The sequence below is a fragment of the Pipistrellus hanaki genome, assembly GCF_964339955.1.
Source record: "Pipistrellus hanaki genome assembly, chromosome: 8".
Classification (NCBI taxonomy): Eukaryota; Metazoa; Chordata; class Mammalia; order Chiroptera; family Vespertilionidae; genus Pipistrellus; species Pipistrellus hanaki.
This window is the reverse complement of record NC_140510.1, coordinates 40,946,813-40,961,120: the sequence shown is the minus strand read 5'-3', so window position 1 is coordinate 40,961,120 and position 14,308 is coordinate 40,946,813. Positions and strand designations below refer to the sequence as shown.

The 14,308-nt window shown below is 36.8% G+C and overlaps 1 protein-coding gene across 5 annotated transcripts in view; it reads right to left on the bottom strand.

The window, feature by feature from the left end:
* The window catches only part of LOC311626364 (sodium channel protein type 2 subunit alpha), a 109,038-nt gene that overhangs the window by 56,941 nt on the left and 37,789 nt on the right, over positions 1-14,308 (bottom strand). For 3 of the 5 annotated variants that reach the window (XM_084891565.1, XM_084891564.1, XM_084891566.1), the window contains exons 4-12: positions 13,030-13,120; positions 12,176-12,304; positions 11,708-11,799; positions 10,357-10,629; positions 8,009-8,072; positions 6,022-6,163; positions 5,677-5,883; positions 3,970-4,257; positions 288-635 (exon numbers count right to left, since the gene is read on the bottom strand). In XM_084891565.1, coding sequence (XP_084747691.1) covers positions 288-635; positions 3,970-4,257; positions 5,677-5,883; positions 6,022-6,163; positions 8,009-8,072; positions 10,357-10,629; positions 11,708-11,799; positions 12,176-12,304; positions 13,030-13,120 — 1,634 coding nt within the window. Of the gene's footprint in view, positions 1-287; positions 636-3,969; positions 4,258-5,676; positions 5,884-6,021; positions 6,164-8,008; positions 8,073-10,356; positions 10,630-11,520; positions 11,613-11,707; positions 11,800-12,175; positions 12,305-13,029; positions 13,121-14,308 lie in introns of those variants that run through there. The other 2 variants (XM_084891568.1, XM_084891567.1) reach the window with 2 other exon arrangements.

Genomic DNA, 14,308 nt, shown 5'->3' with positions numbered 1-14,308 from the left:
ACTGCCATGCCCTCAAAGATGGCAGTGTCCACAGCCACAAGATGGTGGCACCCAGACCCCTCAGACTTGCTGGGCACTCCATGCACCCCAATTCCCTTAGCTCCCCAGTCACCCAAGGCTGGCCCAAGGTGCAGGCAAGCCACAGATATTGGCTGCCCAGCCTCCCAGGGCCACCCAAGGCTCAGGAACCAGGGCCAGCTGAAGATTGTGTGTATATATATATATATGGAAATCAAAATACTCTATCTTACTACCTTTTCAGCAGCTGCTGTTTTCATGGGCCTCACCTCTGGCAGGAGTTGTCCAGTTGGAGATGTGAGAGCTGAAGGGCCCCCCACTAGGGAGACCACTCCGTTGCAATCAACTGCACTGTGCATTTTCCCATTCATGGGCAGAATGGGGAGCACCCTGGAGGCACGGCTGGCCTGGCTGACGTTGCTGTGGCGCCGCTCTCCATGCCTGTGTGGTACAAACAGAGAGTCTCTTCTGCTGTCGTTGTCTTCAAACGTGCTGTGCTCGTCATCAGCAAAGTCGTTCTCGGAGCCAATGTCCTTTGCTCGGCCTCTGAAGCTGAAAAGGCTTGCTCTACTGCTGCGTCTTGGAGAGAAAAGGGAGCCACGGATGCTCAGTAAAGACTATGGACAAGAGGGGAAACAGAAAACAGATGAACAGAATTAAGAGCTGGCATCCTGAAAAATATGAGGCTGGGCTCCTTGTTTCAGAGTTGTTGACCTGCTACAGAAAAGTCATTAGATGGGGGAACCAAGGGCTTCCTCCTGTAGTAACTGCTGGAGGTCTGGAAGTCCTTTTAGGTTCATCTCTTGCTTTTCCTTTTTTCCCTTCCTTCTTTTTTCATTTTCTGCCTTTTTTTTTTAACGTTATCCATGCCTTAAGATAGTCACAAGTACCCCTCAACGTTGTTTAGTCTCAAAATTGGTACCCAAAAGTGATTTTTTTTTTTTTTGCTAGAGTTATCTCTAGAAGCTCAGCTGATTTAATAATCCAGTGGAAAGCAACTAAATATACACCTACTTTTAGATCCTTTGAAGCCAAAAATAAGGGTTCACTAGTGACCACACCCTGATGCAGCTCTCACCACAGAGGAAAATTAAATTCATGCTAGTACATCTGTTTAATTATAGCACAAGGAGATGATTCTTCCCTGCTCTTTGCACATTTTATAATGTCTTCATGAATAAAATTAAACAAATCAAGCTGAAAGAACTGTATGACTCATCCCCTGATTTTTACTCTTCTTAAGAAATCTGAAGAACACCATATTTACAAAAACCCAGTTTTCATGAGGTATCTGGTCACAATCATTTAACAATTGTATAAATGCCTGCATTGTCTCTGCCATTGTGCAGGTTACCTTGATTTATGAATCACTTCCTGTTTATTTCTAGTGTACTTTTTTAATTTTCTTGTAGTGAACATTTATTTTTGCTTGTCCAATAGCTATTTCTCCTTCTTCTGTTAACAGCATCCTGACTATCCTTGAGAAATGAGCCTCAGAAAACACTGTAACCCAGGCATAGCCAATGGGTATATTCTGTATCCCTATACATAGAGAATGAATTAAAGATGGTCAATTGACATCCACCTCTTTTTGTTATAATTGTTGATCAAGAGGTGCATTTTAAGTTAGGGTTGGTAAAAGTCTATAATAATAAAAGCATAATATGCTAATTAAACCAGACAGCCAAACAACCTTCCAGATGTCCTTCTGAACGAAGCTGGGGCTGCAAGAGCCGAGTCCCTTGCACAAATTTCATGCATCAGGTCTCTAGTATCCTATCTAATGAAAAGGGAATATGCTAATTGACCCTCACACTGTCACAAAATGATGGCACCCACAGCCAATAAGGAGGGGAAATGCTAATTGATTGTCTGCCCTCAAAGATGGCAGTGTCCACAGCCAATAAGGAGTGAATAAACTAATTCACTGCCACATCCTCAACGATGGCGGTGCCTACAGCCCCGCCAGGATAGCAGGCATGTGGCAAGGTGCAGGGCCCGGCTGCTCTGTGTCCCTGCTTCTGGAGATCCCCAGTCCCCTCAGCTCCCCAACCCCCCAGGGCCATCCTGAGACATAGGCAAGCCTCAGATGGCGGCTGCCCAGCCACTCAGGGCCACCTGAGGCTCAGGTAACCAGGGTCAGCTGAGGATTGTACTGCTGGCAGTGGCAGCAGCAGAGGTGTGATGTGGGCATTTCCTTCCGCTGATCGCCAGGTCACCTCCCGCCCATGAGGGCTCCCGGACTGTGAGAGGAGGCAGGCTGGGCTGAGGGACACCCCCTACAGTGCATGAATTTTCATGCACTGGGCCTCTAGTTGATTATAAGTGTAATGCTGTAGGAAGCATCTTGCCACCATATTGGAAGAACCTGGACTGAGATATGGAGAAGACAGTACCGAAAAATGTTATATCCATGGGCAAAATTTGAAGAAAGGAGGAAGACAAATGCTAGGTTATTTCACTTACATGTGGAATCTAAAAAACAGAATACAGAAAAAAAAAGCTGAACAAAAACAGACTCATAGGTACAGAGAACATTTTGACAATTGCTAGAAAGGATGGGGATTGAAAGGATGGGTGGAAAAGGGCAAGGGATTAAGAGGTACAGATTGGTAATTACTGAATAGTTTTGGAGATGTAAAGTTCAGCAAAAAGAATATAATCAATAACTTTACAATAACTATATATGGTGTCAGAGGAGAATTAGATGTTTTATCAGGTGATTGCTTTCTAGGTGATATAAATATCTAATCACAGGGTTGTACACCTGAAATTAATATAATATTGCATGTGAACTGTAATTGAAAAATAAAGCACTCTTCAAATGAAGTTTGCACATGTATGGCAATAACTGCATAGATCAGGGGTCCTCAAACTTTTTAAAGTGGGGGCTAGATCACGGTCCCTCAGAGAGCTGGAGGGCCGGACTATATGAACTACTAATTCCTACTGTAACACCTCGGCTGCGCTCACTGCCCAAAAAACCTGGCGGGCCGGATCAGACTCCTCTGAGGGCCGCATGTGGCCCGCGGGCCGTAGTTTGAAAACCCCTGGAGATGGTCTGAGAGAGTCTACAATTCAGCACTGGGAATCTTCCACTCAGAAAAGCCACGTTTCACTGAGTTCAGGCCCAGTAGCTAAGTAGAGATGGGAAACACCTGCTGTAATTTCTCATGTGGAAAGTTGCCACAAGATGTTTGAGTCTTTAATGAAACCTCAAAACTACAAACCTTCTCATGCCCAGTGAAATCTACACTCTGAAAATGCTTCCCTGGGATCCAAAATTTGTATAGAAGCAAAGGGGACTCTATGGAAAGGAACCGCACAGGATGATCTAGTCATAAATCCCTAACAGGGCAGGTCATGGTGTGTAGCTATGCCCCATGCATAGAACTGCTTTGATAACAGGTGTGTCTTTGCATTAAGCAAGCCCTGTGCATTGCTTCTGTTCATTTAGGTTAACATACTTTTGAAATGGCTCCCTTCGGACCCCTCCTCCCAATACCTGACCATCCTTTCAGATCCCTCCCTCTAAATCGTGAGAGCAAGCAGCATAAGCTTAATTAGTTTATAATCTGATCCCCACCTTGCTTTCTCCCACCTTCATGTGATCTTCCTTACGTTCTCTCCTTCATTCAAATGCATAAGAGAAATTGCAAAACTGTTATTCTCGGGAACATGTGAGATCTTACTTACCCCCAGGTGTCCTCAGTTTGGCTCAAATAAACTCTTATAAAAAATTATCTGCTAGTGTGGACATTTCTTACATCAATGGTTGTAAAACTCACAAATTCTCTGAGGTCATAACAACAACACTTGAGGATCATGACCATTCTGAAAGCATTGTGCTATCCAAGGGGGAGGCAGCTTTATCTCTGTCAAACCCTGGCATGTCTTTAAAAAACTGTTTGTAATGAAAATACCCTCTATGTCATTTGCTACTATTTTTACCTGGTGTGGAGAAGAAAACCTCTTTTCATATGTCAGCCTGCTTCCTTCTAAGGAAAAACGGAAACCCTTTTTTCTAATGCTGTCTTCAGATTCAGATTTGCAGACTCTGTCTTCCTTCTCTTCTTCTCCAGATTGTTCTTTCTGTTTCTTTTTCTTCCTTCTGTTTTTTAGCTCTTTTTCGCTCTTGGAGCTCAACTTGGATGCTACTGAAGAACTCTCCGAGAAAACTCCTAACCCGCCTGCGCCACTGAAGTCTCTGGATTCAGCAGATGTCGCTGCAACTGCTGCCTAGAAGAGCACGGAGTACATGTTAGTTGCATACACACTTTGGGGAAATCTCTCCATTCTACTGTTTAACTTACCGTTAGTATCATGCTGATACATATTTTGGAGAATAATATATTGCCATTCAACCAATTAAAGAATTAAAATGAACAGACCCATGGAAGATGAAACATGTGACCGAGGAAAACCTTCAAGCTCTGGCCTCATACTATACTTTCTGATTCTGTCATAATATGAACAAGACACTTGAATGTCATAACAATTTTTTTTCTCTGATCAGTATCTTAAGAAGCAAAGATTTTAAGAATTAAAGCTGCCTATTTTAATCTGATCCATCACACTTTCATTAGACAATGACTTTTTTTTAAAATTTAATATATTTTTATTAAATTATTATTTTTGTACATATACCAATGCCCCCCCTCCCGTACATACTCTCCCAATGTCTTTTAATGCCAGTCTAAATCGCTGAATTTAATTCAGTCAAGTATTGTATTGTTTTATTTTAATGAACTCCTCCCCTCTTTGACTTAAATTAAGTATTTCACTAAGAAGTGTACAACAAGAATATATTACAGATTATATATAGGGAAATCCTAGATCATGTCATCTGAGTGAATTTATAAATTACAATAGCACAGTTTCTGGAAAGATACAGTGTTCAATGTTGTTGCTGAACTCCAGTATGTTTTTATTTATCTGACCTTTATTCTGTGTGCAGTTAAAAGAGAACTATCCAAGAAAAGCCAAAATAGGCAATTAAACTAGTTAATGTCATTAAGTCAAGAAAATATAATTAGAGAAATTATTGCCTTGTTTAGAAGTTTTAACAAGTATAAATTAAAGGATTTAGGGGGAGAAGGCAGAGAATATAGCTATTTACTTTGTCCCACACAGCAGTGTTTCCCTTATTCAGTTCACAAACTTGCATTTAAATACTCTTCAAATGGAAAATAAATATTAAATAGGTATTTATTTTTCCAGACTCCAGAAAATAACCTTCCCAGTTTAACTCTGGTCTCCTGACCTTTCCCACGGCTAGTGACACTAATGAAGAAGCAGCTACAACTGGATTTCTCTTTGGAAGCTTAAGAAAAGACTTTGATTGAAGACATGTTAATCTAGTTACTTAGTGAGTTTGAACAAATGAAGGGTCACAAAGGAGAGAAAAATGTCAATAAAGCAATTATAAATCTCCACGTTTTGATGCCATTAGTATTGACAGTAATTTTCAAAATAAAATAATAATCTCCTAATAACCAAATAGGCTTAGAGCACTTCCCAAACACACATGACATGTTTTAAATATCACTATAAGCACTGCTGATCTTGTTTCTCTTCACTTTATGCCACTGGACTTCTCCAATTCAGACAAACTTGAGATTAACAAACACAAAAGAGCTCAATGTTTGCTAACTATACCTGAGCTTCTTCTTGTTGTTTTCTTAGCTGTTCGAGCATCTGCTGAAATTCAGCCTCTTTCTGCTCTGCCTCTTCCATGGTGGCCTGATTCTGCTCCTCATAGGCCATGGCCACCACAGCCAGGATCAAATTTATCAGGTAGAATGAGCCCAGGAAGATGACCAGCACAAAGAAGATCATGTATGTTTTCCCAGCAGCACGCAGTGTCTACAAAATGGAGGAGACATTTTATTAAAAATTATATGGGATGTTACGAGCTCACACTCTACATAAATAAAGTATTCCACAGCAGTTCTGATCTCAGTATTTCACGCTTCTCAGAAGAGTCATCTTTTCTGTTCTCACCAGTTGATAAAGGTTTTCCCAGAAGTCCTGTGTCATAAGACGAAATAAGGACAGGAAGGCCCAGCTGAAGGTGTCAAAGCTCGTGTAGCCATAGTTGGGGTTGCGACCAGCCTTCACACAGATGTATCCTTCCGGACACTGGCTGAAATGAGGTCAAAGCAAAGAGAGGAAGTCAGCAACTGCAAATCTGCTGGCTGTCTTTCTGGCTTTGACAGATGCCAATGCCTACTCTATACAACAGTGAGGAAAACAGATTTCTCTCATTTTACCTAGCACTTCACTCAGCGCCCTTGGACTGATTGACATAATAACTAAGCTTATTTGTGAATTCCTATGTAATTCACCATTGTCATTATTATATTTATCGCATCTCCATATATAAAAGCAGTCATGTTATGATTGCTATCTCTGGGGACTTGTGGACACGGAGAGAGAAAAATAAGTCTATAGAGAAAAAATAAACACTCACTGAAGATATCTAAAGGCAGAAATGTGTGTGTGCGAAAAGGGGTGAAGAAAAGTGGTGGGGAGAGGTTGAAAGGAGGAAATGGCTGTGCATAATGAAGGTGTCATATGACTCATATGACCTTGATGATCAAGCTGATCTGGGCTCTTCATTGTGCCTGAGGTTTCTGGGCTGCATGATCTGGAGCAGATTTCCTAACCTGACTCAGCTTTGGGCACTTCATATGTAAGAAGGGCCTAACGACAGAACCTGCCTTACAAAGGGACATTCATTGAATGAGATATTGTTTGCATAGCATTCAGTACAGTACAGACAAGAAATTAAAGGCAGTCTGGCCCTGACCCGTTTGGCTCAATGGATAGAGCCTCAGCCTGCAGACTGAAGGGTCCCAAGATTCGATTCCAGTCGGGAGCATGTACCTTGGTTGCGGGCACATTCCCAGGAGGCAGCTGATCTGTTTCTCTCTCATTAATGTTTCTAACTCTCTATCGCTTTTTCTTCCTCTCTGTAAAAAATCAATAAAGTATATTTAAATAAATAGAGGCAGTCTGTTTTACTGATCACTGGGATCTGAAAATAAAGGCAGTGCAATCTTTAGCATATGAGTTAAACGCAAAACCTGCAACCCTTGAGAATTTTGCTAGGTAACGGGTATCAGTTACTGATGTCCACAATATCATGTTCCATAGAAAGAATAATAAAAAGTTCTTAATGAGTGCTATAGTAGCTGTACATTTACTAAGCCATTTAATTCTGTTTTAAAAATATATTTTATTGATTTTTTACAGAGAGAAAGAGAGAGGGATAGTTAGAAACATTGATGAGAGAGAGTCACTGATCAGCTGCCTCTTGCACACCCCCTACTGGGGATGTGCCCACAACCAAGGTACTACATGCCCTTGACTGGAATCGAACCTGGGACCTTTCTGTCCGCAGGCCAAAGCTCTATCCACTGAGCCAAACCGGTCTTGGCAGCCATTTAATTCTTCACAGTCACCTCCTATTATACCCCTTTATTACCTAAGGAAACAGTAAAGCAAGGAGAAGTGCTTTTTTATGGTTTGAATCCATGCAAACTCTCCAATCTATGCTCTTAACCGCTTTGCTAAAATATTCTGGGACATACACTCATCATGCCGCAGGAAATGATTCATCTTCAGATATTATACACTTGAAGTCATGGAGACCATATTAGCATAGTAGAAAAATATCACACTTATAAAAGTACATACTTTTAAATTCTATTAACTTAAGCTTCTATTAACTGCTTTTCTATTTTTTTTTAATCAAACTAATTTGGAAGATCACCTGCGAGCTAGTATGGAAAAATAATTGCCGCATATGAGTGTGTGAAAAAAGTGAGAATCTGCACTTACCCCAGCTATTTTGAGAGTCAGTGTGAAGTTGAATTTATGGAGAGTTTTGAATGAGGAGCGAGCAGGGGCAAGTTGGGTGGGAGGTGGCAGGTTATTGAGGTGGATAGAGCAGGTGGACTGAAACTCATTATGAAACATCACTTACCCTGCATCGGAGCTGTTGCCACAAAGCAGAGCATCATTTTGCCCTTCCAAGAAATAAAAGTGACCTATTGAAAGAGTGAGGAATAGAAAGAATCATGAAAAAGCCCTCAAAGCATTTCTGCCATTCTGCCTAGATAATAAAGCGTACAATATTTCAACTATAACAAAATGGATAAAATAATAAATATGTATATGGCAATGAAAATAATTTAATAATAATTGAATATTAAAATATATCATAATATAATTTTGTAAATTAAACAAATGTTTTAAAAATCTGTTGTAAAAAAATTTGGAGGGAATAATTATGCTAATATTCTCATATCAGAATTTACTCTAAATATAAATCCAAATTGTTTGAGGTACTTCAAAAAGAGCTGCCAAATCAAGGCTATATTCGTGGCAAAAAAAAAAAAAAAAAAAAAAAAAGGGATGGCGGGGAGAGAGTTAAGCCTTGTTGCTTCTAAATGATTTCATGCAAATAAAATTTTATTTTTACAAATACATTTTGCCTGACTCCAAATAGATACAGACATTCTTCTCCTACCCATTTTAAGTTAATTTCCTTTGAAAAGTGGGCTTAGGAATTTGCTCTTTCTATGATTCTGTAAATATTCTTTTACTTTGTATTTTGGCATGATTACTATCTTTCAAATGAGCAAAATAAACTTCTTTCTCAGGAGATAGATATTTTCTAAATATACCTAGTTCTTATTCTTATGGAATACCTTACATATAACTTTAATAAGTTGCAAAAATGATCTAAAAAACATACATATATAAACTGAAATATGTACATATTTACATATAAACACACATGCACACATTAAAACACACACATACACAAATATTGAACAAAAAACTTATTATGGTTGTTTTTAGGAATACTTAGTCTGCATTCAAGAAATATTCTAATATATTATGCAGGAAAATATGGGTCACTATTTTGAAAAAAAAAGTCTTAATCTTTACCTCACAACATATAAAATCTTTAAAAACTATTGTAGATTTTTAAAGATTAAAGATTTATAAACAAGTCCATTAATCTGAAATAAAGGACATATAGAGTTTTTTCATGTAGAATATGGAGGTGGCTGCTTTACATGTAGTCTACCTAAGTGAGTTTTTATTATCTCTAAATCAAAATTGTTTTTTAAACTAAAATATAGAAAAGGATTCAATAATCTAATGGCACCATTGCCAAAAAAAATCATAATCATATTATCCAACTTGCTTTTCATCCTAAAACCAAATAATAGGATGAAAAACAAGCTGGATAATATATTTGCCAAAAATGTTAATATTCTTGATAAAATAAGAGTTCATATGAATTTTGTAAATATACTATCACTTGATGGAATAATGGGTAAAAATATCAAAAGATAATTCACATTATATAAAATAAGTGTAACTTACTAATGATATTCATAAATATATCTTCTAAATTCTACTGCATAAATAGTTAGGAACAAGAGGATATTCTTTTCTTTTGATCAAAAGATTTTAAATGTGGCAATAACAATATTAGTGAGTGGTCAGATCTCTCTGAAGAGCAATTTGACAACGTCTACATAACCTTAATCTGGTCATATTCTTCAACCAAAAATATTCTATTAATGAAAATCTACCTGAAAGAAACAATTAGAGATAGAGGAAATATTTATGTGCAAAGATTATCATTGTGCTATTATTATATCAATAAATGAAAAACCTCAGAAATAATGAAATAATTTGTTTACTTTATTCATTTATCCAATGAATCTTAATCTTCCCATTATTCATAAGAATGTACAAATATTAATATAGTATTGACATAGTGTTAATATAGCATTAATGTTAAAATATGAATAAAGTGTGAGAAGGGATAACATTTCATATGGTTCTAAAAGCTATAAAAGTTTTAGAATTAGTATGCCAGTGGAGTTTTGATAATCAAGGGATTAATAGAAGTTGGTTAGTTAATTGTACATGGAGAGGATGAGACTTGAAAACCAAATGGAGGGGATGGTTTCAATGGTAAAAAGTTATATTTCAGCATTAACTCAAACTACTGATTTATTTCAGATGATGAAAAACTTCTTATCCCTGCCTACCAAATAAATACAGCTTAATGTGATATTGCTTTCAACACCGATTTAGGAAAAGATAACACACGTTCAAATAATAACTTTTACTATGTTGATTGCCAGATAAGAAACAAGATATTTCATTTCTGCATCACATGTGCTGATTTATCTTGAACTGGTCTGGTCATTTGGTTCACATAAAAAATTGAGGCAATTTCCACTATGTGTATTTTTTAATAATCAAATGACTAAACAACAAAACTGATAAAAGAGTGTATCTTACTTTCATCCTCAATATATTCATCCCAGTTAAAGGTGCTCACTGTCCTATTGAAAGCGGTACCGTTCCCATCCAATGAGTAGTTAAAGAAGGAAGTGATGTTTATTCCGAAGGAAGAATTATCTGGGGGCCATTGCAAACACTTATTCCGCAGGTTGCCCATAAATAGCTGTAGTCCTATTAATGCAAACACGCTCAGACAGAACACCGTCAGGATCATGACGTCAGAGAGCTTCTTCACAGACTGGATCAGGGCGCCCACGATGGTCTTCAGGCCTAAATAAAATCAGAAGGGACATTTAAATGCACTATTTAACAGCTACTTTGCTGACAAAAACATCATGAGCTTGCCCTGGAAAATAAAGATGTCATGCAGAATGCCAAGAATATTACTTTAATGTTTGTGACTGAATAACATTTTTATGAAAAGCCTGATAGCTGGTGAAAATGAATGAAAGCAGAACTTGTATGTTCATTAGAACACTATGAATGGAAATGAACCAAAGTGTATTTCCAAACACTCCTTAGAACAGAAAAATGATTTTGCCATTCATGCTTAAACATTAACCTTGTGTAAATAGTTTGCTTTTATTTGCAGATGTCTTACTCCCTTACCTCTTAGTGATTTTTTGGGGGGGAAAATCCATATGAATAGAGTAGTAATAAACCTTTAAGTAACTGAATTATGAGGTTATATTTTTGCAAATTCTATAAGCTTGAGTATGGTTAAAAAAGGAAGACATCTGAAAACTGAGCCTCATGCAACACTCATGCTATCCCTAGCTCTTTCATTTGTCTGCAGGTAAGAAAATTACCAGTTCGTGACCTAAGTGGTTCAATTTGCATCAGTCCGAGTATCTCGTAGTTTAGCTTCTATGCGGAAAGCTTGATGCTACAGGATGCAGACCATGTAGCCTGTTACTGCAAATGCCTCATGCAACAACTTGTTAAACTCAAAGGCTGATTTAGAACAGTTTTAAAGAAAGCAATGAGTAAAAGCAAAGAATCAAGTCCATCCAAAATATGATCTGTGATTCTTGCTTTTTTACAGATTTACCAGTATTTGCAATAGGTGACAAGCAATAAGGCTTATGCACAAATGCAGCTAACCTCAGCCAATGCACCAATGCAGCTAAACTCAGCCTCGGTGTTTAACCTAGCTCTCACCTGGAATGACTGAAATTGTTTTCAATGCTCGGAGAACTCTGAATGTTCTCAACGCTGAGACATTGCCCAGGTCCACAAACTCTGTCACATATCTGCAGTAGGGAGTTCACACACAAACACAATGACAAAACACAAGAAACAGTTGGAGATATAAGGGGCCTACCACCTTATACCAGTTTCTTCTTACCTGGGATTACAGAAATAGTTTTCAAAGCTCTCAAGACTCTGAAAGTTCGAAGAGCTGAAACATTGCCTAGGTTTACAAATTCTGTTATATACCTGTAGAATTAAATCAGAGTTATTCAGAATTTAGGGAAATCTAAGTCTATGTTGGTCTTACATCAAGACCTTTTCAACTTCAATGAGTGTTGCCATTAGATTTCCTAATTAAGAGAAAAATGGCATTGTCATCAATTATCTCGTTACTTGGGAAACTACTATGTTACAGTGTTAATTGAAACCAAAACCATATAATTTAATATGATAGTCCCTAATTTCTCCAAAGTACATAATTTAATTGAAAAAATATTCTGAATTCGCATGATAACTATGAAAAATGTTTGATCTGACAAGGGAAGCCACCAAGGAAAAATACAGTATAGGCTCCCACCATTGATTTATTCTTCCAGCATAGAAAACGTATTAAAATACTTACGCAAAAGTAATGACTGTGAAATCCAACCAATTCCATGGATCCCGTAGAAATGTGAAATCTTCTAAACAAAAGCCCCTTGCAAGTATTTTTATAAGTGATTCAAAAGTATAAATTCCTGTAAAGGTGTACCTGAGAAAAAATAGCCAATCCCACATTAAAGATATAGTAGGTGATTTACATGTACATATATCAAAAGGGACTTACACAACACAAATTAAAGACTTCTATATGGGCCTATGTCTGTCTCCCTAAAATGTAGAGTGTAGGTAAGATTTAAGGCAGGAAGAAATATTACATTTTAAAAGATATTCTCTTTTACTGTAACTAAATGAACACTGTACTTGCTATATCAATTTGAAGGCCAAAAATAAGATTCTATGTGAAGATATTATCTAATACACTGCATTTGGTCTGATTGAAGCAATTAGGTAATAATCCAAGAAATGAATGAAGCACTGATGTTCAATAAAATATGCATTATTAAGATGCATAAAATATATACTAATAAAACATAGAAAGGTGATAGCTATGAGAAAATGATAGGTATAATATTTATTATTGGATATTAGTAATCACTGATCTTCAAAAGTGTGAGACTCACAAGGAAGATAAAGGGCTACAAATATTGGTTGTCAAACCAGTTCAATAATTTGAGCTACTGAGTGACCCACCACTGCAAACTTGCTCCTAGAGGAAGTTATTGCTTGAAATGAACTTGAGTCATGGTTGCTAACATGATTGGAGGAGCTAGTAGTATGATTTGTTAAGGAAGCTGAAGTCTCAAGCTGTTCAATGCACAGTTTGAAATATAGAGGGATGAGAATGTTGAGAGAAATATTTAATTTTCTACTTACTCCACATTCTTTGTCCAGTCTGGAGGATTACTCATTGTCATAAATACACAGTTGGTAAGGATGGTGCACATAATGAGCACATTGAATAAAGTAGAATATCGTCAAGGAAGACAAAGTTCAATGGAAAATCTCATGTTCATGCATTACCATGACTCTCACTACCATGAAGTTTAGAACTTTTAAGACCTTATACTTTTATTATTGAGTTTGTCATTCTTTCTATTTCTGTCATTCAATGACCAATAGCTAGACCATGCCAACGTAAGCCATTAACTATTTTGAGGCTACTTTGGTGCTTTTTAGTAGTTAAAAATATCAAATGCAAAGCAATAGGCTCATTAGCAAGTAATTTAACAATTTAACTTTTTTCAATGACAGACTTGATTCACTCAACCAAAGCTGCATGATCAGCATGTATATAAATCATGACAAAAATTCAGAATCCAAGTGATTATTTAAATGCATTGTATCTCAGCATTCTAAGGGTCAATTTAATGAATGTCTTTAAAAAGATAATTTCTAAGTGGAGTATATAATATACTGTAATTGGTTATAATATTCTAAACAGTAAGAGAAAATAGATGATATTATTTAGCATTTCTTAACTTTGTAACTATGGCCAAATTACTTGTTAATTTTTCTGAGCCTTGGTTCACTTCACCATAAAAATTAGAAAAAAACAACAACACTATTTTATAATTATTTAAAATAAAAGGTACTACACTTAATGTGTTTGATATATATAGTAAATGCTCAATAAATTGTTTTTCTAACTTCCTGAAATGTAAAGAACATTACTCATATAAAATGTCTAGTTTGCTTCTCTACTCTACTTTGCTTTTGTAGACAGAGCCATTGCCCTTCAGTTTTCTGAAAAATAACAAAACTCTTTAAGAAAATATTTGCTAGTCAGATAATGAAGTTACTTGCTTTTACATTTAATAAAAAGCATGAAGATTCAATTGCAATTATGAAAACAACAACCTTTACCAATGTAAATTTAGACACAATTATAAATATGCCAGAGAATACATCGATGCTATTCATAATACTTCTTACTCTATAATGTAATTATAAATTTTCACAGTATGTACTAGAACAAAATACCAACATGATTTTAAGTGTGGTAAAATAGAACAGTGAGTAGCCAATGTTTCACTAAACTATAAAGGAAGTTTCTTTGCATCTACAACTGGCTTTAGTCAAAGCAATGATTGATTGATTTCTTGTTTTTACTAGTAGCAATATATTATTGCACATGTTTAATTCTCAGCTTGTC